The sequence below is a fragment of the Agelaius phoeniceus genome, chromosome 1, assembly GCF_051311805.1.
Source record: "Agelaius phoeniceus isolate bAgePho1 chromosome 1, bAgePho1.hap1, whole genome shotgun sequence".
Classification (NCBI taxonomy): Eukaryota; Metazoa; Chordata; class Aves; order Passeriformes; family Icteridae; genus Agelaius; species Agelaius phoeniceus.
In genome coordinates, this window is record NC_135265.1 from 155,721,897 (window position 1) to 155,746,718 (window position 24,822).

Below are 24,822 nucleotides of genomic sequence, written 5' to 3' on the forward strand. Positions count from 1 at the left end.
TGAAGAGTCCAGACTCGTCCTTTGCATCGCGCCCACCAAAGAACCACTCTACCCGTGTCGGGGCAGAGACAGACAGCCGGACCCGACACCTCCATGGCCTGGTCTGCCAGCTGACTCACCCTTGCTGTCCATTGGTGGAGACCTTCCTGTGCACTGATTGGAGGTGAGGTGAGGCATGCCACGCCTCCCCAGCAACAGACTTGGCCCTTACCCAACTGCCCCATGCAAGGGGCACAGGTACACGCCCTCGCTCCACATGTCCCTGACAGCCCTGACAACCAGGGCCTTCTGGTGGCAACAATACAGAGGGGGCAAAGGAGACTAAGAGGACAACAGAAGGTGTCCGAAAAACAAACATACCCATAAATTGACAAAACTTTTTTTGGTGCTGAATTGGGCTAAAACCAGCCCAAATCACCAACACCAAACTGACAACTGAGAGTGCAGCACCAGAGATGGGCCTGGCCATCCATCATCTGACCCTGGGAATGTCCAGTCTCCTCTCAGACAGAGATTCCTCTCCCCTGTTCCTGCTTGGAATGAAATGTGTGTGAGGTTCATGCCCCTGGATGGGGATGCTCCCCAAGAGAGGAGGCTGAGCGAAAGCAACGTTCCCACGACTGTTTTTCTGGGGAGTGACCTTGAGCCCTGCTTCAGAATTGTGACATTTTGCTGGCTGTGACAGATTTATTTAATAGAATTGTTTTGATGGAATTATTTATTAAAATGGCTTTGCACAATGGCCTTGACAGCCACACTGGCCCAGGAGGCTCTGCTAGACTAGTGGCTGAGGGAGTCTTGATGATCATGGTAGCCACAGTGACCACAGTGACCACAGTGACCTCAGTGACCTTGGTGACCTTGGTGGCCTCGTGGTTCAGAGGATCCTGGTGGCCACTGCCAGCACCATGGTGGCCTCGAGGCATCCTCTGAGGTGGAAAGGTTCCATGGGGATGCTCCCACCTGGGGGACAAAGACGGATGCCAGGGACATCATGTGGGGAGTGAAGGGTGTGGGGACAGCCATAATGAGGAGTTAGGGGTGGCAGGTGATATGGGGCCGTGAGGTGACAGGTGACAGGATATCAAGGAGGTCATGGGGGGTTAGGGGCCAGGGATGTCCAGGGGTCATGGTGGGCTTAGGGGTGACAGGGTTCAGGGCTTGCCGTTGGGTTGACAGGGGGTGACCGGGGTTCAGAGAGGGAGTACCAGGGAGGGTCCTGGCCCACCTGCGTTCAGCACACAGGGCCTGTCCCAACAGCACTGCCTTTGGTGTGGAGGGACAGGATCAGTACAGGGGGTTTCCTGTCTCTGTCCCTGTCCCTGTCTCTGCCCTGGCAGTGGTGTCCCTGTCCCTGTCTCCTCCCAGATGTGGGGATCTCCATCCCTGTGCCCTGTCATGGGCCCGCAATCAGAGTCACCAGATTTGGTGTCCCCAGCATGGGGTGTTCCTGTCCGCAAACTCTCAGTGAGTGTCCCCCCTCCCAGTTCCCTGGCATGGGTGTTCCCTGCCCACCGTTGGCATCCCCAGCACTGGGTGTCGCTGTCCCCCCACCTACAGTGAGTGTCCAGAACACTGAGTATCCCTGTCCTTTTCCCCAGCTGGGGACATCCTTGTCCCCCCACTCAGAGTGAATGCCTCTGTCCCCCATCCCCAGTCAATGTCATTGTCCCCTGTGCCTTATTATGTGTGTGCCCATCACCCCAGGCTGTCCCCTGTGCTGTCACCTCACAGCCACGCGCAGTTGTGTTTGCTGTAGGTCCCAGTGGAGCGGAGACTGATCCATGCCCTCTTCCCATTCCGGGTGACTTTGGTCACCTCAAAGGTTTCGTATGGCGGGATCAGCACCTCTCGGTTGCTCAGATAGAAGGAAAAAGCCTGGATGTCCACGCCGTGGCACGTGTGAACCTCAAATATGGTGTCTGTTCCGTATTTCTGGGCGACCTCTTTGCTCAGTGACGTCGATGTGAATTGGCCAAACCGGACCTTCTGACCACGCCGTGCTTGGAACCGGACATCATGGACACCCCGGAACACGTGGCGACACTTTGCTTTCTGAGCCTGCCTCAGTTTCACCAGGGCCTGGGTCAGCAGGAAATGCAGGGCTTTGAAGTGGAAGTTGTTCCGGTATTGCTGGTGGGAGTGTCCAGACGAACGCACGGCTGCGTTGAAGTCCTTGTAAATGTCCTTTGTTGTGTAGGCCATGAGAGCCACGGCCTGGGCTGGAGATGCCAGAGGAGACACATGGGAGCCCCGCTTGCGCCACTCAGCCTCGGCCTTTACCCAAGTCTTGGCAAAGAGAGGATTCACCTGGAACTCAAAACTGTAGAGTGCTGGCAACGCCTTGGTCATGGCAGGGCCGCAGCCCCGGTACTGGTCATCAAAGGAGTCCTGGGCCATGTCCAGGGGCACCACCTTGATGGCCACCGTGGCCATGGTCATTGCCAGCAGTGCCAGGGTGTGAGCCAGGAGAGCCATTGCAGCGAATGGCCACTGAGAGCAGTGTGGGACCCTGGGGAACAAAGAGGGACACACTGAGGGGACAATAAGAACACATGGGGTTACATGGGAAGGGTTCCTCTATGAGGGGCTGAGGGGGAAAACTGGGGTCAGCCTGGAGCAGGACTGAGGGGCAGCTCGGGCCAGAAGACGCAAGGACACATCCTGGAATGCTGATCCCAAATCCTGGCGTTATGCCTGGAATCCCCAGGGTCCCTCAGAACCCCAGGACAACAATCCCACTCCCATGATCCCATGTCCCCTACCACTGGTTTCCCCATAATGACCCCCAGGAACTTGATCCAAGTTCTCAGGTAACTCCCTGTCCCCCCAGGAGTGACCTCCTGAATCCCATTCCTGTGACCCCTCCAGTGTCGTCCCTGTGCCCACTAGCCCCACAACCCCACTCCCAGTCCCATGTCCCTTCCCCCCTAGTGTCACCCCAGACCCTCTGCAGTTCCCCAGCCCAAACCCTGGGAACAATCTCTGACATCCCCAGTCTCCCCTCAGTGCCCCAGCAGACCCCAGTGCAAATCCCAGTCCTGTGTTTACCCTTCTGATGTCCCCCCAATGCTCCCCAGGAACTCATTCCTGCTCCCACACCTCTTTAGACCACTTGTGACCCCAGGGCCCTCAGGAACCTCACCCAGATTCCCAAAGCCACTCCCTCACCCACCCCAGTGTGTCCCTCAATGCTCTCCCACACCCCAGTCAAGCTCCCAGCCCCATGATCCTTTTGGTGGCACCCCAGGACCCCAACCCAAATCTGGGGATCCACCCTTGTCTCCACAACGTCTCGCTGGAGCCCCCCATGGCCCCACTCTGCAACCCCAGTCCCGCGTCCCTCCCTCAAGTGTCCCCAGTGTCCCCCAGTGCCTGATACCGAAATCAGACGGAGTGAACTCCCGGATGGAACTGGAGGTAGCAGAAAGACGGAATTCTTGATCAGCTTGGAATCACAGCAGATCTCTCCTGGTCCTGCAGCTCAGGGGAGATTTTGCCATGGGGTATTTATCCACCACAATTATAAATATTCAGTACAATCAGCTTCTTATCTCGCACAGAAACCGCACTTTCTCAAGAAATTATTTGCATGGCTCCACCTTTCTCTGGAAGTTCTATTCTGGAACTGGAATGTCACAAAAATGGGGTCTCTGAGGGACATTTTCACTGACTGTCCCAATATGCCAGATGACCTTATCTGCAATATTTGCTTTTTGTAGGCGCTACTCCTCCTCCTCCTTTTTGTGTTGCCAAAAAACCCTCACTGGAGTTCCTTTACCTGTTTCCCCATGGGCTCCAGCCATGTTCATCCTCAGTATCCACCCATTTTCATCCTTTTCATGCTTTTGCCAGTCCGTCTTTAAGCTCTATCCAGTGCCTTCAGGGAAAATGAAACTTTCTGTTTTATTTCTATCAACTGAGACTTCAGGTGACCTGTGCGGTGCTTTTCCAAACAACTCAATCAGCCACGATTGGCCCAGGTCAATGTGGGCTGTGGTAGCAACTGCTCTCCTCATCCAAGTGGCCAGGAAATCCAATCTGGGACAAAAGTTTGTGGGATATACTCTGCTCACCGCAACTGCAAGAAGGTGTGGAACAAGGGGCGGAGCTCGGTGTGTTACAAAGAGCTCTGGAATTGGCAGTGAGAGAAAGAGCAAACATTGGAACTCACTTGCCATCTGCTTTGAGCATTGCTCATGCCAACGGAGCCATTTGGAAAGAAAAAAGTCAAATACCAGCACAGGGATCTCTGATTAAATATGAACAAGAATTATTGTCCCTCCTTGATAACACCCAGCTGCCCAAAGAAGTGGCTGTACTACAATCCAGGGCACACCAGCTTGCGGATTGAAAAATCATTGTGGGTTAATACACTTGCAATAAAGCTGCACAAGAGGTTCCACAACAAAGCATCCTGGTGTTAATTCCCGAGAAAGGAATTTCAGCCACAGAGGTGAGGCCTGGAGAGAGTTGGGCAGATTGAAAATTGGCTGCTTATCTAAGAGCCCACAATAAAGAGGGTGGCTGCGTGGGTGAGAGGTAACTCCCAATATCCAGGTCAGGCCCTCCTCAACTGTTGCTGCAATTTATAAAGGAGAAAAGCACCAAAGCTCTGGGGAATTCATGAGATGGGGACTGATCTGTGGCCTCAGATCCTCAGTGTCCCATAGGACAAAACTGTCAGGTCTGTTACAGAGCAATGCCCAATATATTTTCAAAAGAACCCTTTGCATTCAAAACCATCACCTCCAGGCATCACTGGAAGAGGAAACACTCCTAGGGTTTACTGGCTGTGGGAAATGGAAAGATGGAAACTTCCACACATTCAGGAGGGTTTAATCTGCAGCCTTGAAATGAGTTTGACTTGGTGTAAGAATAAAGTACACAGACATTAAGTAGAAAAATCCTAAATTGATGTTTCTCAAGTTGTGAGTGAGAATATGCCTGAAGTAAGTAAGAAACTGTATTGGGCAAAGATGGTGAAGGGTCTATAGTACAGAAATGTGATTGCATAGAGTAAGTGAAGAGTTTAAGAGTTATAAGAGAAGCAAAGGTGTGCACATGAGTTAGAAGCCCATTGGGTAAAAACATCAGCAGTGCATTGGAAGTGAGTAAAGGCGGTAAGTTAGAAAAGCAAAATAACAGTCCATTGGATTAGATAGTTAGATAGTGTCTTGCAACAAAGAACTTGTGACTACTTTGTGCTATTGCTGACTGCCTGCTCCTCTAAATTCCCATGGCCTCTGAGACTGATGTTTATCTGAGCAATAAATGCTTCTTAGCCCAATGGCAGTCGCATCTCTTCATTAAAAGTGGTGGCAATGATAAGTGGCAAAAGGAACTTCTGAGCTACCACGCCAACATGGGCTCAGGTATCTCCTGGTGTTGGGGGATCCCTTCTTGGGGGGTCCAGAAGTTCTCCTGTCACACCAACAAGACTGGGGAAGTCACCCAGGTGACTTCCCAACCACTCCTCCAAGAGATCATCTACAGGCTCAAGGTGCCGAGAGGGATGATAGGGGACACCAGTTGGTATCTGAGGTGTGACAGCAAGGCAGTGAGCAGCTGGGAGAGGGGCTGGGGGGAACTCTGGGCATGTGGGACAGTGGGAGAGTGGGAGCAGGATTGCAGTGTTGAAGGGGGGTGAAAGAGGAGAAAGAAAAGGGAAGTTTCAGTTCCCCTGAAGGCTCTGGGTAGAGTTTAAAGACTGACTGCCTAAAGCAAGAAACGGATGTAAAAGTGTGGATATGCAGGATAAAAGTGGAGGCGACTGAGAGCAACCACCCTCTTTATTGTGGCTTTTAGATAATCCGCCAAATTTCAATCTGCCCAACTCTATCCAGGCCTCAACTATGGGGCTGAAATTCCTTTCTCAGGAATTAACACCAGGATGCTTTGTTGTGGAACCTCTTGTGCAGCTTTATTGCAAATCTATTTACCCACAATGATTTGCCAATCCACAAATTGGTGTGCCCTGGATTGCAGTACGGCCACTTCTCCGCGCAGCTTGGTGTTATCAAGGAGGGACTATATTTGTTCTTTATATTTAATTTGAGGTCCCTGGGCTGGTATTTGACTTTTTTCTTTCCAAATGGCTCTGTTGGCATGAGCAATGCTCAAAGCAGATAGCAAGTGAGTTCCAATGTTTGCTCTTTCTCTCACTGCCAATTCCAGAGCTCTTTGTAACACGCCGAGCTCCACCCCCTGTTCCACATCTTCTTGCAGTTGCGGTGAGCAGAGTATATCCCACAAACTTTTGTCCCAGATTGGATTTCCTGGCCTCTTGGATGAGGAGAGCATTCGCTGCCACAGCCCACATTGACCTGGGCCAATCGTGGCTGATTGAGTTGTTTGGAAAAGCACCGCACAGGTCACCTGAAATCTCAGTTGATAGAAATAAAAGAGAAAGTTTCATTTTCCCTGAAGGCACTGAATAGAGCTTAAAGACGGACTGGCAAAAGCATGAACAGGATGAAAATGGGTGGATACTGAGGATGAACATGGCTGGAGCCCATGGGGGAACAGGTAAAGGAACTCCAGTGAGGGTTTTGGGCAACACAAAAAGGAGGAGGAGGAGTAGTGCCTGCAAAAAGCAAATGTTCCATGTGAGGTCATCTGGCATATTGGGACAGTCAGTGAAAATGTCCCTCAGAGACCCCATTTTTATCCCTTCCAGTTCCATAATAGAACTTCCAGAGAAAGGTGGAGCCATGCAAATAATTTCTTGAGAAAGTGCTGTTTCTGTATGAGATAAGAAGCTGATTGTAATGAATATTTATAATTGCGGTGGATAAATACCCCATGGCAAAGTCCCCCCTGAGCTGCAGGACCAGGAGAGATCTGCTGTGATTCCGAGCTGATCAAGAATTCCGTCTTTCTGCTACCTCCAGTTCCATCAGGGAGTTCACTCCGGCTGATTTCGGTATCAGGGGCTGGGGGACACTGGGGACACTTGAGGGAGGGACACGGGACTGGGGTTGCAGAGTGGGGCCTTGGGGGGCTCCAGCGGGATGTTGTGGAGACAAGGGTGGATCCCCAGATTTGGGTTGGGGTCCTGGGGTGCCACCAAAAGGATCATGGGGCTGGGAGGTTGACTGGGGTGTGGGAGAGCATTGAGGGACACACTGGGGTGGGTGAGGGAGTGGCTTTGGGAATCTGGGTGAGGTTCCTGAGGGCCCTGGGGTCACAAGTGGTCTAAAGAGGTGTGGGAGCAGGAATGAGTTCCTGAGGAGCATTGGGGGGACATCAGAAGGGTAAACACAGGACTGGGATTTGCACTGGGGTCTGGTGGGGCACTGAGGGGACCCTGGGGATGTCAGAGATTGTTCCCAGGGTTTGGGCTGGGGAACTGCAGAGGGTCTGGGGTGACATTAGGGGGGAAGGGACACGGGACTGGGAGTGGGGTTGTGGGGCTAGTGGGCACAGGGACGACACTGGAGGGGTCACAGGAATGGGATTCAGGAGGTCACTCCTGGGGGGACAGGGAGTTACCTGAGAACTTGGATCAAGTTCCTGGGGGTCATTATGGGGAAACCAGTGGTAGGGGACATGGGATCATGGGAGTGGGATTGTTGTCCTGGGGTTCTGAGGGACCCTGGGGATTCCAGGCATAACGCCAGGATTTGGGATCAGCATTCCAGGATGTGTCCTTGCGTCTTCTGGCCCGAGCTGCCCCTCAGCCCTGCTCCAGGCTGACCCCAGTTCCCCTCCTCAGCCCCTCATAGGGGAACCCTTCCCATGTATCCCGGTGCCACCTCACTGTCCCCTCAGTGTGTCCCTCTTTGTTCCCCAGTGTCCCACACTGCTCCCGGTGGCCTCTCCCCGCCATGGCCCTTCTGGCTCACACCCTGGCACTGCTGGCAATGACCATGGCCACGGTGGCCATCAAGGTGGTGCCCCTGGACATAGCCCAGGACTCCTTTGATGACCAGTACCGGGGCTGCGGCCCTGCCATGACCAAGGCATTGCCAGCACTCTACAAATTTGAGTTTCAGAAGAATCCTCTCTTTGCCAAGACCTGGGTAAAGGCTGAGGCCGAGTGGCGCAAACGGGGCTCCCCTGTGTCCCCTCTGGCGTCCCAGTGGCAGGCCATTGCTCTCATGGCCTACTCAATGAAGGACATTTACAAGGACTTCAACGCAGCCGTGCGCACGGCCGGGCGCTCCCGCCAGGAATACAGAAACAATTTCCACTTCAAAATGCTGCATTTCCTGCTGACCCAGGCCCTGGTGATGCTGAGGCAGGCTCAGAACGGGCAGTGTCACCAGGTGTTCCGGGGTGTGCATGACGTTCATTTCAAGGCACGGCAAGGCCAGTGGGTCCGGTTTGGCCAATTCACATCGACGTCGCTGCGTAAAGAGATTGCTCTGCGATTTGGGACAGACACGATATTCCTAGTGCTGACATGCCATGGTGTGGACGTCCGTCAGTTCTCCAAGTATCCAACAGAGGAAGAGGTGCTGATCCCGCCATTCGAGACCTTTCAGGTCACCCAAGTTACCTGGGATGGGAGGAGGACATGGATCTGGCTCCGCTCTGCTGGGACTTTCAGCAAATACAACTGCGAGTGGCACTGAGGTGACCACAGGGCACACCCTGGGAGGATGCGGACTCCTACTGTGGGCATGGGGACTCCCATGATAAGGCTCAGAGGACAATGACACTCACTGGGGACGAGAGACAGGGCTATAGGGGCACCCACAGTGTGTGGGTGGACAATGACACCCACAGCTGGAGAGAAACACAGGGATATCCAGTGCTGGGGACACCCAGTGACAGTGTGGGGACAGGGACACCCAGCCCTGGGGACAGCCACTGTTGGCTGGGGACACACATGACACGACACAGGGGGTTTGGGGACACTCCCTGCAACCTGTGGGGACACGCACTGAGAGTTTGGGGACAGGGACATGCTGTGCCTGGGATACAAGTCTGGGGACACCCATTGTGGGCATGGGGAAAGGAACACCCATGACAGGGCTCTGGGATGGGGACCCCTTCAGCTAGGAGGGGACTGGGGAACAGGGACCGGGACACCACTGCCAGGAGAGGCCAAGGACAGCGACAGAGACAGGGACGGCCCCGTACCAAGCCTGTCCCTCCCCACCAAAGGCAGAGCTGTGGGGACGGGCCCTGTGTGCTGTGCGCGGGTGGGCCGGGATCCCCACAGCATTCCCTGAACCCCTGTCACCCCCTGCCAGCCCCATGGCACTCCCTGACTCCCCCTAACCCCTGTCACTGCTAAGCCCACCATGACACTCTTACACCCCTGGAACCCATCCCCTGCTCCCCTCACACACCTTGTCACCTGTCACCTCATGGGCCCCATCTATCTTGTCACCCCTAACACACCATTACGACTGTCCCTGACCTCCTTACTCCTTCCATGGTCCCCCTGACCCCCCTCTTTCTTCCCCAGGAGCATCCCCAGGAGCATCCCCAGGGCCTCCTTCCACCTCAGAGAACTCCTCCTCGCCCCACATCCCTGGAAGTTATCACCAGGATCTTCTGAGACACAAGTCTGCCAAGGCCACAGGCTCACTGTGGTGACTGTGGCAACCCGGGCCACCATGGATGCCAAGGTTCCTGTCATGGCTGTGGCCACCACAATCAGCAAGACCACCAAGACTCCCATGGAAATAAGACCCCCAAAGCTGCCAAAGCCACCACACCCACTCTGTCCCCCATGATCTCTGTAAACCACCAAGGCCACTGTGACCACCATGATCTCTATAACCACCAAGCCCACTGTGGCCACCTTGATCACCAAGATGCCCTCAGCCACAAACTTACAACAGCCACTGTAGCCACTGTGGCCACCAGTAACATTGTGCAAAGCAATTCTATTAAAAAATTCAATCCAAACAATTCAATTAATAATATCAGACAAAGCCAGAAAATAGTGACAATTTTTATGCAGTGCTAAATGGCATTGGCCAGAACAACACTCGTGGGAACGTCTCTTTCTCTGAATCTTGAGGAGGATCCTTGGAAAGCATCCCCTTCCCAAGGGAGGATCCTCACACAGATTTCATTTTAAGCAGAAATAGGGGAGAGAAATCTCTATCTGAGAGGGGACTGAACATGGCCAGGGTCAGTTGATGGATGGCCAGGCCCAGCTCTGGTGCTTCACACTCAGTTGTCAATTCGAGGTTGGTGATTTGGGCTGGTTTTAGCCCAATTCTCCACCAAAATCAGCGCCAGATCCCTCTCAATGCAGCCCCAATGGCCAGAAATGGGGCATTTTCCCTTGGCCACATTCCAGGCAGAACATCCTGCCACATCCTGCACTTCAGGGGACCTTAAAGGCTGGAAACTGGGAGGTTCAAGAGGGAAGGGCAGGTCATGTCCCTGGGGAGCAACAGTCCTCAGTCTCAGTCCAGTCTGGGTGGGACGTGCTGGAGCAGCTCTGGAGAAGGACCTGGGGATGCTGGTGGGTGACCATTGGAGATGCTGTGTGACCTGGGGCCAGGCAGGATCCAAGAGGCATTGGGAAGAGCAGGCCCAGGAAGTCAGGCAGGTTTTGTACCCCTCTGCCCTTCCCAGGGAGGCACATCAGGACACATTGCTGTGTCCAGCTCTGTCCACTGCTGCTTCCAGATCTGTCCAGTGCTGTGTCCCTTTCTGCACTGCTCTGGACACAATCGTGGTCTCAGGCATGATGCTGCCTGAGCTGGGAGGTTGGGCCAGGTGCCCACTCTGGGTCCTTCCAGCCTGACCCATGCTGGGATTTGGGGATTCTGGCAGTTGTGGTTCAGGAATTGTCCACAGGAGGGCAGCAGCGAGCGTGGGAAACTCACTTGCCATCTGCTTTGAGCATTGCTCATGCCCATGGCGGCACATGGGAAGATAAAAGTCAAATACCAGCACAGGGACCCCGAATTAAATATAAACAAGAATTATTGTCCCTCCTTGGTAACACCCAGCTGCCCAAGGAAATAGCCTCACCTATGGGAGTGAAATTCCTTTCTCAGGAATTAACACCAGGATGCTTTGTTGTGGAACCTCTTGTGCAGCTTTATTGCTAATCTATTTACCCACAATGATTTGCCAATCCACAAGTTGGTGTGCCCTGGATTGCAGTACGGCCACTTCTCTGCGCAGCTTGGTGTTATCAAGGAGGGACTATATTTGTTCTTTATATTTAATTTGAGGTCCCTGTGCTGGTATTTGACTTTTTTCTTTCCAAATGGCTCCGTTGGCATGAGCAATGCTCAAAGCAGATGGCAAGTGAGTTCCAATGTTTGCTCTTTCTCTCACTGCCAATTCCAGAGCTCTTTGTAACACACCGAGCTCCGCCCCTTGTTCCACACCTTCTTGCAGTTACAGTGAGAAGAGTATATACCACAAACTTTTGTCCCAGATTGGATTTCCTGGCCTCTTGGATGAGGAGAGCAGTTGCTGCCACAGCCCACATTGACCTGGGCCAATCGTGGCTGATTGAGTTGTTTGGAAAAGCACCGCACAGGTCACCTGAAGTCTCAGTTGATAGAAATAAAACAGAAAGTTTCATTTTCCCTGAAGGCACTGGATAGAGCTTAAAGACGGACTGGCAAAAGAATGAACAGGATGAAAATGGGTGGATACTGAGGATGAACATGGCTGGAGCCCATGGCAAAACAGGTAAAGGAACTCCGGTGAGGGTTTTTTGGCAACACAAAAAGGAGGAGGAGGAGTAGCGCCTGCAAAAAGCAAATGTTCCATGTGAGGTCATCTGGCATATTGGGGCAGTCAGTGAAAATGGCCCTCAGAGACCCCATTTTTATTACCTTCCAGTTCCATAATAGAACTTCCAGAGAAAGGTGGAGCCATGCAAATAATTTCTTGAGAAAGTGCGGTTTCTGTACGAGATAAGAAGCTGATTGTAATGAATATTTATAATTGTGGTGGATAAATACCCCATGGCAAAGTCCCCCCTGAGCTGCAGGACCAGGAGAGATCTGCTGTGATTCCAGGCTGATCAAGAATTCCCTCTTTCTGCTACCTCCAGTTCCATCAGGGAGTTCACTCTGGCTGATTTCGGTATCAGGGGCTGGGGGACACTGGGGACACTTGATGGAGGGACACGGGACTGGGGTTGCAGAGTGGGGCCATGGGGGCTCCAGCGGGATGTTGTGGAGACAAGGGTGGATCCCCAGATTTGGGTTGGGGTCCTGGGGTGCCACCAAAAGGATCATGGGGCTGGGAGCTTGACTGGGGTGTGGGAGAGCATTGAGGGACACACTGGGGTGGGTGAGGGAGTGGCTTTGGGAATCTGGGTGAGGTTCCTGAGGGCCCTGGGGTCACAAGTGGTCTAAAGAGGTGTGGGAGCAGGAATGAGTTCCTGGGGAGCATTGGGGGGACATCAGAAGGGTAAACACAGGACTGGGATTTGCACTGGGGTCTGGTGGGGCACTGAGGGGACCCTGGGGATGTCAGGGATTGTTCCCAGGGTTTGGGCTGGGGAACTGCAGAGGGTCTGGGGTGACACTAGGGGGGAAGGGACACGGGACTGGGAGTGGGGTTGTGGGGCTAGTGGGCACAGGGATGACACCTCAGGGGGCACAGGAATGGGATTCAGGAGGTCACTCCTGGGGGGACAGGGAGTTACCTGAGAACTTGGATCAAGTTCCTGGGGGTCATTAGAGGGAAACCAGTGGTAGGGGACATGGGATCATGGGAGTGGGATTGTTGTCCTGGGGTTCTGAGGGACCCTGGGGATTCCAGGCATAACGCCAGGATTTGGGATCAGCATTCCAGGATGTGTCCTTGCGTCTTCTGGCCCGAGCTGCCACTCAGTCCTGCTCCAGGCTGACCCTAGTTCCCCTCCTCAGCCCCTCATAGAGGAACCCTTCCCATGTAACCCCATGTGCTCTTATTGTCCCCTCAGTGTGTCCCTCTTTGTTCCCCAGTGTCCCACACTGCTCTCGGTGGCCTCTCCCCGCCATGGCCCTTCTGGCTCACACCCTGGCACTGCTGGCAATGATCATGGCCACGGTGGCCATCAAGGTGGTGCCCCTGGACATAGCCCAGGACTCCTTCGATGACCAGTACCGGGGCTGCGGCCCTGCCATGACCAAGGCATTGCCAGCACTCTACAAATTTGAGTTTCAGAAGAATCCTCTCTTTGCCAAGACCTGGGTAAAGGCTGAGGCCGAGTGGCGCAAACGGGGCTCCCATGTGTCCCCTCTGGCGTCCCAGTGGCAGGCCATTGCTCTCATGGCCTACTCAATGAAGTACCTATACAAGGAGTTCAACGCAGCCGTGCGCACGGCCGGGCGCTCCCGCCAGGAATACAGAAACAATTTCCACTTCAAAATGCTGCATTTCCTGCTGACCCAGGCCCTGGTGATGCTGAGGCAGGCTCAGAACAGACAGTGTCACCAGGTGTTCCGGGGTGTGCATGACGTTCATTTCAAGGCACGGCAAGGCCAGTGGGTCCGGTTTGGCCAATTCACATCGACGTCACTGCGTAAAGAGATTGCTCTGCGATTTGGGACAGACACGATATTCCTAGTGCTGACATGCCATGGTGTGGATGTCCGTCAGTTCTCCAAGTATCCAACAGAGGAAGAGGTGCTGATCCCGCCATTCGAGACCTTTCAGGTCACCCAAGTCACCTGGGATGGGAAGAGGACATGGATCTGGCTCCGCTCTGCTGGGACCTACAGCAAATACAACTGCGAGTGGCACTGAGGTGACCACAGGGGACACCCTGGGAGGATGTGGACTCCTACTGTGGGCATGGGGACTCCCATGATAAGGCTCAGAGGACATTGACACTCACTGGGGACGGGAGACAGGCGTATAGGGGCACCCACAGTGTGTGGGTGGACAATGACACCCACAGCTGGAGAGAAACACAGGGATATCCAGTGCTGGGGACACCCAGTGACAGTGTGGGGACAGGGACACCCAGCCCTGGGGACAGCCACTCTTGGCTGGGGACACACATGACATGACACAGAGTTTAGGCACACTCCCTGCAACCTGTGGGGACACGCACTGAGAGTTTGGGGACAGGGACATGCTGTGCCTGGGATACCAAGTCTGGGGACACCCATTGTGGGCATGGGCAAAGGAACACCCATGGCAGGCCTCTGGGATGGGGACCCCTTCAGCTAGGAGGGGACTGGAGAACAAGGACTGGGACACAACTGCCAGGAGAGGCCAAGGACAGCGACAGAGACAGGGATGTCCCCGTACCAAGCCTGTCCCTCCCCACCAAAGGCAGTGCTGTGGGGACGGGCCCTGTGTGCTGTGCGCGGGTGGGCCGGATCCCCATAGCATTCCCTGAACCCCTGTCACCCCCTGCCAGCCCCATGGCACTCCCTGACTCCCCCTAACCCCTGTCACCGCTAAGCCCACCATGACACTCTTACACCCCTGGAACCCATCCCCTGCTCCCCTCACACACCTTGTCACCTGTCACCTCATGGGCCCCATCTATCTTGTCACCCCTAACACAACATTACGACTGTCCCTGACCTCCTTACTCCTTCCATGGTCCCCCTGACTCTCCTCTTTCTTCCCCAGGAGCATCCCCAGGAGCATCCCCAGGGCCTCTTTCCACCTCAGAGAACTCCTCCTCGCCCCACATCCCTGGAAGTTATCACCAGGATCCTCTGAGCCACAAGGCCACCAAGGCCACAGGCTCACTGTGGTGACAGTGGCAACCAGGGCCACCATGGATGCCAAGGTTCCCGTCATTGCTGTGGCCACCACAATCAGCAAGACCACCAAGACTTCCATGGAAATAAGACCCCCAAAGCTGCCAAAGCCACCACACCCACTCTGACCCCCATGATCTCTGTAAACCACCAAGGCCACTGTGACCACCATGGTCTCTATAACCACCAAGCCCACTGTGGCCACCTTGATCACCAAGATGCCCTCAGCCACAAACTTACAACAGCCACAAACTTACTGTGGCCACCAGTAACATTGTGCAAAGCAATTCTATTAAAAAATTCAATCCAAACAATTCAATTAAAAATATCAGACAAAGCCAGAAAATAGTGACAATTTTTATGCAGTGCTAAATGGCATTGGCCAGAACAACACTCGTGGGAACGTCTCTTTCTCTGAATCTTGAGGAGGATCCTTGGAAAGCATCCCCTTCCCAAGGGAGGATCCTCACACAGATTTCATTTTAAGCAGGAATAGGGGAGAGAAATCTCTATCTGTAAGGGGACTGAACATGCCCAGGGTCAGTTGATGGATGGCCAGGCCCAGCTCTGGTGCTTCACACTCAGTTGTTGATTTGAGGTTGGTGATTTGGGCTGGTTTTAGCCCAATTCAGCAAAAAAATCAGCGCCAGACCCCTCTCAATGCAGCCCCAATGGCCAGAAATGGGGCATTGTCCCTTGGCCACATTCCAGGCAGAGCATCCTGCCACATCCTGCACTTCAGGGGACCTTAAAGGCTGGAAACTGGGAGGTTCAAGAGGGAAGGGCAGGTCGTGTCCCTTTGGGAGGAACAGTCCTCAGTCTCAGTCCAGGCTGGGTGGGACCTGCTGGAGCAGTTCTGGAGAAGGACCTGGGGATGCTGGTGGGTGACCATTGGAGATGCTGTGTGGGGCTTGGGCCAGGCAGGATCCAAGAGGCATTGGGAAGAGCAGGCCCAGGAAGTCAGGCAGGTTTTGTACCCCTCTGCCCTTCCCAGGGAGGCACATCAGGACACATTGCTGTGTCCAGATCTGTCCACTGCTGCTTCCAGATCTGTCCAGTGCCACGTCCCTTTCTGCACTGCTCTGGACACAATCCTGGTCTCAGGCATGATGCTGCCTGAGCTGGGAGGTTGGGCCAGGTGCCCACTCTGGGTCCTTCCAGCCTGACCCATGCTGGCATTTGGGGATTCTGGCAGTTGTGGTTCAGGAATTGTCCACAGGAGGGCAGCAGTGAGCGTGGGAAACTCACTTGCCATCTGCTTTGAGCATTGCTCATGCCCATGGAGGCACATGGGAAGAAAAAAGTCAAATACCAGCACAGGGACCTCGAATTAAATATAAACAAGAATTATTGTCCCTCCTTGGTAACACCCAGCTGACCGAAGAAATGGCCTCACCTCTGGGGGTGAAATTCCTTTCTCAGGAATTAACACCAGGATGCTTTGTTGGGGAACCTCTTGTGCAGCTTTATTGCTAATCTATTTACCCACAATGATTTGCCAATCCGCAAGCTGGTGTGCCCTGGATTGTAGTACGGCCACTTCTCCGCACAGCTTGGTGTTATCAAGGAGGGACTATATTTGTTCTTTATATTTAATTTGAGGTCCCTGTGCTGGTATTTGACTTCTTTTTTTCCAAATGGCTCCGTTGGCATGAGCAATGCTCAAAGCAGATGGCAAGTGAGTTCCAATGTTTGCTCTTTCTCTCACTGCCAATTCCAGAGCTCTTTGTAACACACCGAGCTCCGCCCCTTGTTCCACATCTTCTTGCAGTTGCGGTGAGCAGAGTATATACCACAAACTTTTGTCCCAGATTGGATTTCCTGGCCTCTTGGATGAGCAGAGCATTTGCTGCCACAGCCCATATTGACCTGGGCCAATCGTGGCTGATTGAGTTGTTTGGAAAAGCACCGCACAGGTCACCTGAAATCTCAGTTGAGAGAAATAAAACAGAAAGTTTCATTTCCCCTGAAGGCACTGGATAGAGCTTAAAGACGGACTGGCAAAAGCATGAAAAGGATGAAAATGGGTGGATACTGAGGATGAACATGGCTGGAGCCCATGGCAAAACAGGTAAAGGAACACCAGTGAGGGTTTTTTGGCAACACAGGAGGAGTAGCACCTGCTCAAAGCAAATGTTCCATGTGAGGTCATCTGGGATATTGGGACAGTTAGTGAAAATGGCCCTCAGAGACCCCATTTTTAGGACCTTCCAGTTCCATAATAGAACTTCCAGAGAAAGGTGGAGCCATGCAAATAATTTCTTGAGAAAGTGCTGTTTCTGTACAAGATAAGAAGCTGATTGTAATGAATATTTATAATTGTGGTGGATAAATACCCCATGGCAAAGTTTCCCCTGAGCTGCAGGACCAGGAGAGATCTGCTGTGATTCCAGGCTGATCAAGAATTCCGTCTTTCTGATACCTCCAGTTCCATCCGGGAGTTCACTCCGGCTGATTTCGGTATCAGGGGCTGGGGGACACTGGGGACACTTGAGGGAGGGACACGGGACTGGGGTTGCAGAGTGGGGCCATGGGGGCTCCAGCGGGATGTTGTGGAGACAAGGGTGGATCTCCAGATTTGGGTTGGGGTCCTGGGGTGCCACCAAAGGGATCATGGGGCTGGGAGCTTGAGTGGGGTGTGGGAGAGCATTGAGGGACACACTGGGGTGGGTGAGGGAGTGGCTTTGGGAATCTGGGTGCGGTTCCTGAGGGCCCTGGGGTCACAAGTGGTCTAAAGAGGTGTGGGAGCAGGAATGAGTTCCTGAGGAGCATTGGGGGGACATCAGAAGGGTAAACACAGGACTGGGATTTGGACTGGGGTCTGCTGGGGCACTGAGGGGAGACTGGGGATGTCAGGGATTGTTCCCAGGGTTTGGGCTGGGGAACTGCAGAGGGTCTGGGGTGACACTAGGGGGGAAGGGACATGGGACTGGGAGTGGGGATGTGGGGCTAGTGGGCACAGGGACGACACTGGAGGGGTCACAGGAATGGGATTCAGGAGGTCACTCCTGGGGGGACAGGGAGTTACCTGAGAACTTGGATCAAGTTCCTGGGGGTCATTAGAGGGAAACCAGTGGTAGGGGACATGGGACCATGGGAGTGGGATTGCTGTCCTGGGGTTCTGAGGGACCCTGGGGATTCCAGGCATAACGCCCGGATTTGGGATCAGCATTCCAGGATGTGTCCTCGGGTCTTCTGGCCCGAGCTGCCCCTCAGCCCTGCTCCAGGCTGACCCCAGTTCCCCTCCTCAGCCCCTCATAGGGGAACCCTTCCCATGTATCCCGGTGCCACCTCACTGTCCCCTCAGTGTGTCCCTCTTTGTTGCCCAGTGTCCCACACTGCTCTCGGTGGCCTCTCCCCGCCATGGCCCTTCTGGCTCACACCCTGGCACTGCTGGCAATGACCATGGCCACGGTGGCCATCAAGGTGGTGCCCCTGGACATAGCCCAGGACTCCTTTGATGACCAGTACCGGGGCTGCGGCCCTGCCATGACCAAGGCGTTGCCAGCACTCTACAAATTTGAGTTTCAGAAGAATCCTCTCTTTGCCAAGACCTGGGTGAAGGCTGAGGCCGAGTGGCGCAAGCGGGGCTCCCCTGTGTCCCCTCTGGCGTCCCAGTGGCAGGCCATTGCTCTCATGGCCTACTCAATGAAGGACATTTACAAGGACTTCAACGCAGCCGTGCGCACAGCCGGGCGCTCCCGTCAGGAATACAGAAACAATTTCCACTTCAAAATGCTGCATTTCCTGCTGACCCAGGCTCTGGTGACACTGAGGCAGGCTCAGAACGGGCAGTGTCACCAGGTGTTCCGGGGTGTGCATGACGTTCATTTCAAGGCACGGCAAGGCCAGTGGGTCCGGTTTGGCCAATTCACATCGACGTCGCTGCGTAAAGGGATTGCTCTGCGATTTGGGACAGACACGATATTCCTAGTGCTGACATGCCATGGTGTGGACGTCCGTCAGTTCTCCAAGTATCCAACAGAGGAAGAGGTGCTGATCCCGCCATTCGAGACCTTTCAGGTCACCCAAGTTACCTGGGATGGGAGGAGGACATGGATCTGGCTCCGCTCTGCTGGGACTTTCAGCAAATACAACTGCGAGTGGCACTGAGGTGACCACAGGGCACACCCTGGGAGGATGCGGACTCCTACTGTGGGCATGGGGACTCCCATGATAAGGCTCAGAGGACATTGACACTCACTGGGGACGGGAGACAGGCGTATAGGGGCACCCACAGTGTGTGGGTGGATAATGACACCCACAGCTGGAGAGAAACACAGGGATACCCAATGCTGGGGACACCCAGTGACAGTGTGGGGACAGGGACACCCAGTACTGGGGACAGCCACTCTTGGCTGGGGACACGCGTGTCAAGACACAGGGGGTTTGGGGACACTCCCTGCAACCTGTGGGGACACGCACTGAGAGTTTGGGGACAGGGACATGCTGTGCCTGGGATACCAAGTCTGGAGACACCCATTGTGGGCATGGGGAAAGGAATACCCATGACAGGGCACTGGGATGGGGACCCCTTCAGCTAGGAGGGGACCGGGGAACAGGGACTGGGACACCACTGCCAGGAGAGGCCAAGGACAGCGACAGAGACAGAGACAGCCCTGTACCAAGCCTGTCCCTCCCCACCAAAGGCAGTGCTGTGGGGACGGGCCCTGTGTGCTGTGCGCGGGTGGGCCGGGATCCCCATAGCATTCCCTGAACCCCTGTCACCCCCTGCCAGCCCCATGGCACTCCCTGACTCCCCCTAACCCCTGTCACTGCTAAGCCCACCATGACACTCTTACACCCCTGGAACCCATCCCCTGCTCCCCTCACACACCTTGTCACCTGTCACCTCATGGGCCCCATCTATCTTGTCACCCCTAACACACCAATATGACTGTCCCTAACCTCCTTACTCCTTACATAGTCCCCCTGACTCTCCTCTTTCTTCCCCAGGAGCATCCCCAGGAGCATCCCCAGGGCCTCTTTCCACCTCAGAGAACTCCTCCTCTCCCCACATCCCTGGAAGTTATCATCAGGATCCTCTGAGACACAAGTCTGCCAAGGCCACAGGCTCACTGTGGTGACTGTGGCAACCAGGGCCGCCATGGATGCCAAGGTTCCCGTCATCCCTGAGGCCACCACAATCAGCAAGACCACCAAGACTTCCATGGAAATAAGACCCCCAAAGCTGCCAAAGCCACCACACCCACTCTGTCCCCCATGATCTCTGTAAACCACCAAGGCCACTGTGACCACCATGATCTCTATAACCACCAAGCCCACTGTGGCCACCTTGATCACCAAGATGCCCTCAGCCACAAAGTTACAACAGCCACTGTAGCCACTGTGGCCACCAGTAACATTGTGCAAAGCAATTCTATTAAAAAATTCAATCAAAACAATTCAATTAATAATATCAGACAAAGCCAGAAAATAGTGACAATTTTTATGCAGTGCTAAATGGCATTGGCCAGAAGAACACTCGTGGGAACGTCTCTTTCTCTGAATCTTGAGGAGGATCCTTGGAAAGCATCCCCTTCCCAAGGGAGGATCCTCACACACATTTCATTTTAAGCAGGAATAGGGGAGAGAAATCTCTATCTGAGAGGGGACTGAAAATGCCCAGGGTCAGTTGATGGATGGCCAGGCCCAGCTCTGGTGCTTCACACTCAGTTGTCGATTTGAGGTTGGTGATTTGGGCTGGTTTTAGCCCAATTCAGCACCAAAATCAGCACCAGATCCCTCTCAATGCAGCCCTGATGGCCACAAATGGGGCATTGTCCCTTGGCCACATTCCAGGCAGAGCATCCTGCCACATCCTGCACTTCAGGGGACCTTAAAGGCTGGAAACTGGGAGGTTCAAGAGGGAAGGGCAGGTCGTGTCCCTTTGGGAGGAACAGTCCTCAGTCTCAGTCCAGGCTGGGTGGGACCTGCTGGAGCAGTTCTGGAAAAGGACCTGGGGATGCTGGTGGGTGACCATTGGAGCTGCTGTGTGGCCTGGGGCCAGGCAGGATCCAAGAGGCATTGGGAAGAGCAGGCCCAGGAAGTCAGGCAGGTTTTGTACCCCTCTGCCCTTCCCAGGGAGGCACATCAGGACACATTGCTGTGTCCAGCTCTGTCCACTGCTGCTTCCAGATCTGTCCAGTGCTGTGTCCCTTTCTGCACTGCTCTGGACACAATCGTGGTCTCAGGCATGATGCTGCCTGAGCTGGGAGGTTGGGCCAGGTGCCCACTCTGGGTCCTTCCAGCCTGACCCATGCTGGCATTTGGGGATTCTGGCAGTTGTGGTTCAGGAATTGTCCACCGGAGGGCAGCAGCGAGCGTGGGAAACTCACTTGCCATCTGCTTTGAGCATTGCTCATGCCCATGGAGGCACATGGGAGAAAAATTCAAATACCAGCACAGGGACCTCGAATTAAATATAAACAAGAATTATTGTCCCTCCTTGGTAACACCCAGCTGCCCAAAGAAATGGCCTCACCTCTGGCGGTGAAATTCCTTTCTCAGGAATTAACACCAGGATGCTTTGCTGCGGAACCTCTCGTGCAGCTTTATTGCAAATCTATTTACCCACAATGATTTGCCAATCCGCAAGCTGGTGTGCCCTGGATTGTAGTACGGCCACTTCTCCGCGCAGCTTGGTGTTATCAAGGAGGGACTATATTTGTTCTTTATATTTAATTTGAGGTCCCTGGGCTGGTATTTGACTTCTTTCTTTCCAAATGGCTCCGTTGGCATGAGCAATGCTCAAAGCAGATGGCAAGTGAGTTCCAATGTTTGCTCTTTCTCTCACTGCCAATTCCAGGGCTCTTTGTAACACACCGAGCTCCACCCCTTGTTCCACATCTTCTTGCAGTTATGGTGAGCAGAGTATATCCCACAAACTTTTGTCCCAGATTGGATTTCCTGGCCACTTGGATGAGGAGAGCAGTTGCTGCTACAGCCCCCATTGACCTGGGCCAATCGTGGCTGATTGAGTTGTTTGGAAAAGCACCGCACAGGTCACCTGAAATCTCAGTTGAGAGAAATAAAACAGAAAGTTTCATTTTCCCTGAAGACACTGGATAGAGCTTAAAGACGGACTGGCAAAAGCATGAACAGGATGAAAATGGGTGGATACTGAGGATGAACATGGCTGGAGCCCATGGGGGAACAGGTAAAGGAACTCCAGTGAGGGTTTTGGGCAACACAAAAAGGAGGAGGAGGAGTAGCGCCTACAAAAAGCAAATATTGCAGATAAGGTCATCTGGCATATTCACAGTCAGTGAAAATGTCCCTCAGAGACCCCATTTTTATGACCTTCCAGTTCATAATAGAACTTCCAGAGAAAGGTGGAGCCATGCAAATAATTTCTTGAGAAAGTGCTGTTTCTGTACGAGATAAGAAGCAGATTGTAATGAATATTTATAATTGTGGTGGATAAATACCCCATGGCAAAGTCCCCCCTGAGCTGCAGGACCAGGAGAGATCTGCTGTGATTCCAAGCTGATCAAGAATTCCCTCTTTCTGATACCTCCAGTTCCATCAGGGAGTTCACTCCGGCTGATTTCGGTATCAGGGGCTGGGGGACACTGGGGACACTTGAGGGAGGGACACGGGACTGGGGTTGCAGAGTGGGGCCTTGGGGGGCTCCGCCGGGATGTTGTGGAGACAAGGGTGGATCTCCAGATTTGGGTTGGGGTTCTGGGGTGCCACCAAAAGGATCATGGGGCTGGGAGCTTGACTGGGGTGTGGGAGAGCATTGAGGGACACACTGGGGTGGGTGAGGGAGTGGCTTTGGGAATCTGGGTGAGGTTCCTGAGGGCCCTGGGGTCACAAGTGGTCTAAAGAGGTGTGGGAGCAGGAATGAGTTCCTGGGGAGCATTGGGGGGACATCAGAAGGGTAAACACAGGACTGGGATTTGCACTGGGGTCTGGTGAGGCACTGAGGGGACCCTGGGGATGTCAGGGATTGTTCCCAGGGTTTGGGCTGGGGAACTGCAGAGGGTCTGGGGTGACATTAGGGGGGAGGGACACGGGACTGGGAGTGGGGTCGACACTGGAGGAGTCACAGGAATGGGATTCAGGAGGTCACTCCTGGGGGGACAGGGAGTTACCTGAGAACTTGGATCAAGTTCCTGGGGGTCACTAGGGGGAAACCAGTGGTAGGGGACATGGGATCCTGCGAGTGGGATTGCTGTCCTGGGGTTCTGAGGGACCCTGGGGATTCCAGGCATAACGCCAGGATTTGGGATCAGCATTCCAGGATGTGTCCTCGGGTCTTCTGGCCCGAGCTGCCCCTCAGCCCTGCTCCAGGCTGACCCCAGTTCCTCTCCTCAGCCCCTCATAGGGGAACCCTTCCCATGTAACCCCATGTGCTCTTATTGTCCCCTCAGTGTGTCCCTCTTTGTTCCCCAGTGTCCCACACTGCTCTCAGTGGCCATTCGCTGCAATGGCTCTCCTGGCTCTCACCCTGGCACTGCTGGCAATGACCATGGCCACGGTGGCCATCAAGGTGGAGCCCCTGGACATGGCCCTGGACTCCTTCGATGACCAGTACCGGGGCTGCGGCCCTGCCATGACCAAGGCGTTGCCAGCACTCTACAACTTTGAGTTCCAGGTGAAACCACTCTTTGCCAAGACCTGGGTGAAGGCTGAGGCTGAGTGGCGCAGGCGGGGCTCCCCTGTGTCCCCTCTGGCATCCCAGTGGCAGGCCATTGCTCTCATGGCCTACTCAATGAAGGACATTTACACGGACTTCAACGCAGCCGTGCACACGGCCGGGCGCTCCCGCCAGGAATACAGAAATAACTTCCACTTCAAAACGCTGCATTTCCTGCTGACCCAGGCTCTGGTGACACTGAGGCAGGCTCAGAACAGCCAGTGTCACCAGGTGTTCCGGGGTGTGCGTGACGTTCGTTTCAAGGCACGGCGTGGCCAGAGGGTCCGGTTTGGTCAGTTCACATCGACGTCACTGCGTAAAGAAATTGCTCTGCGATTTGGGACAGACACGATATTCCTAGTGCTGACATGCCATGGTGTGGACGTCCGTCAGTTCTCCAAGTATCCAACAGAGGAAGAGGTGCTGATCCCGCCATTCGAGACCTTTCAGGTCATCCAAGTCACCTGGGATGGGAGGAGGACATGGATCTGGCTCCGCTCCGCTGGGACCTACAGCAGATACAACTGTGCATATTAAGGAGGTGACCACAGGGGACACCCTGGGAGGATGCGGACTCCTACTGTGGGCATGGGGACTCCCATGATAAGGCTCAGAGGACAATGACACTCACTGGGGATGGGAGACAGGCGTATAGGGGCACCCACAGTGTGTGGGTGGACAATGACACCCACAGCTGGAGAGAAACACAGGGATATCCAGTGCTGGGGACACCCAGTGACAGTGTGGGGACAGGGACACCCAGCCCTGGGGACAGCCACTCTTGGCTGGGGACACACATGACACGACACAGGGGGTTTGGGGACACTCCCTGCAACCTGTGGGGACACGCACTGAGAGTTTGGGGACAGGGACATGCTCTGCCTGGGATACCAAGTCTGGGGACACCCATTGTGGGCATGGGCAAAGGAACACCCATGGCAGGGCACTGGGATGGGGACCCCTTCAGCTAGGAGGGGACTGGAGAACAGGGACCAGGACACCACTGCCAGGAAAGGCCAAGGACAGCAACAGAGACAGGGATGTCCCCGTACCAACCCTGTCCCTCCCCACCAAAGGCAGTGCTGTGGGGACGGGCCCGGTGTGCTGTGCACGGGTGGGCCGGGATCCCCATGGCATTCCCTGAACCCCTGTCACCCCCTGCCAGCCCCATGGCACTCCCTGACTCCCCCTAACCTCTGTCACTGCTAAGCCCACCATGACACTCTTACACCCCTGGAACCCATCCCCTGCTCCCCTCGCACACCTTGTCACCTGTCACCTCATGGGCCCCATCTATCTTGTCACCCCTAACACACCAATATGACTGTCCCTGACCTCCTTACTCCTTACATAGTCCCCCTGACTCTCCTCTTTCTTCCCCAGGAGCATCCCCAGGGCCCCCTTCCACCTCAGAGAACTCCTCCTTGCCCCACATCCCTGGAAGTTGCCATCAGGATCCTCTGAGACACAAGTCTGCCAAGGCCACCAAGGCCACAGGCTCACTGTGGTGACTGTGGCAAGCACGGC

At 54.3% G+C, this 24,822-nt stretch overlaps 5 protein-coding genes across 5 annotated transcripts; 4 read left to right on the top strand and 1 right to left on the bottom strand.

Annotated features, from left to right (window-relative positions):
• Nucleotides 1-877: 877 nt before the first annotated feature.
• On the bottom strand, nt 878-2,478 carry LOC129130352 (NAD(P)(+)--arginine ADP-ribosyltransferase 2-like). The gene is made up of 3 exons (XM_054648756.2): nt 1,733-2,478; nt 1,209-1,228; nt 878-963 (listed from the first exon to the last, which is right to left on the bottom strand). The coding sequence occupies exons 1-3, from the start codon at nt 2,476-2,478 to the stop codon at nt 878-880; spliced, it is 852 nt and encodes a 283-aa protein (XP_054504731.2).
• A 5,351-nt stretch (nt 2,479-7,829) lies between these two features.
• LOC129124718 (NAD(P)(+)--arginine ADP-ribosyltransferase 2-like) lies at nt 7,830-8,579 on the top strand. The gene has a single exon (XM_054639825.2). It carries the CDS (start codon nt 7,830-7,832, stop codon nt 8,577-8,579), a length of 750 nt encoding a protein of 249 aa, XP_054495800.2.
• Nucleotides 8,580-12,927: 4,348 nt separating this feature from the next.
• Nucleotides 12,928-13,677, top strand: LOC143693523 (NAD(P)(+)--arginine ADP-ribosyltransferase 2-like). The gene has a single exon (XM_077174914.1). It carries the CDS (start codon nt 12,928-12,930, stop codon nt 13,675-13,677), a length of 750 nt encoding a protein of 249 aa, XP_077031029.1.
• A 4,337-nt stretch (nt 13,678-18,014) lies between these two features.
• On the top strand, nt 18,015-18,764 carry LOC129124626 (erythroblast NAD(P)(+)--arginine ADP-ribosyltransferase-like). The gene has a single exon (XM_054639739.2). It carries the CDS (start codon nt 18,015-18,017, stop codon nt 18,762-18,764), a length of 750 nt encoding a protein of 249 aa, XP_054495714.2.
• Nucleotides 18,765-23,085: 4,321 nt separating this feature from the next.
• On the top strand, nt 23,086-23,832 carry LOC129124548 (erythroblast NAD(P)(+)--arginine ADP-ribosyltransferase-like). Its single transcript, XM_054639611.2, has one exon. It carries the CDS (start codon nt 23,086-23,088, stop codon nt 23,830-23,832), a length of 747 nt encoding a protein of 248 aa, XP_054495586.2.
• The last annotated feature ends 990 nt before the right edge of the window (nt 23,833-24,822 follow it).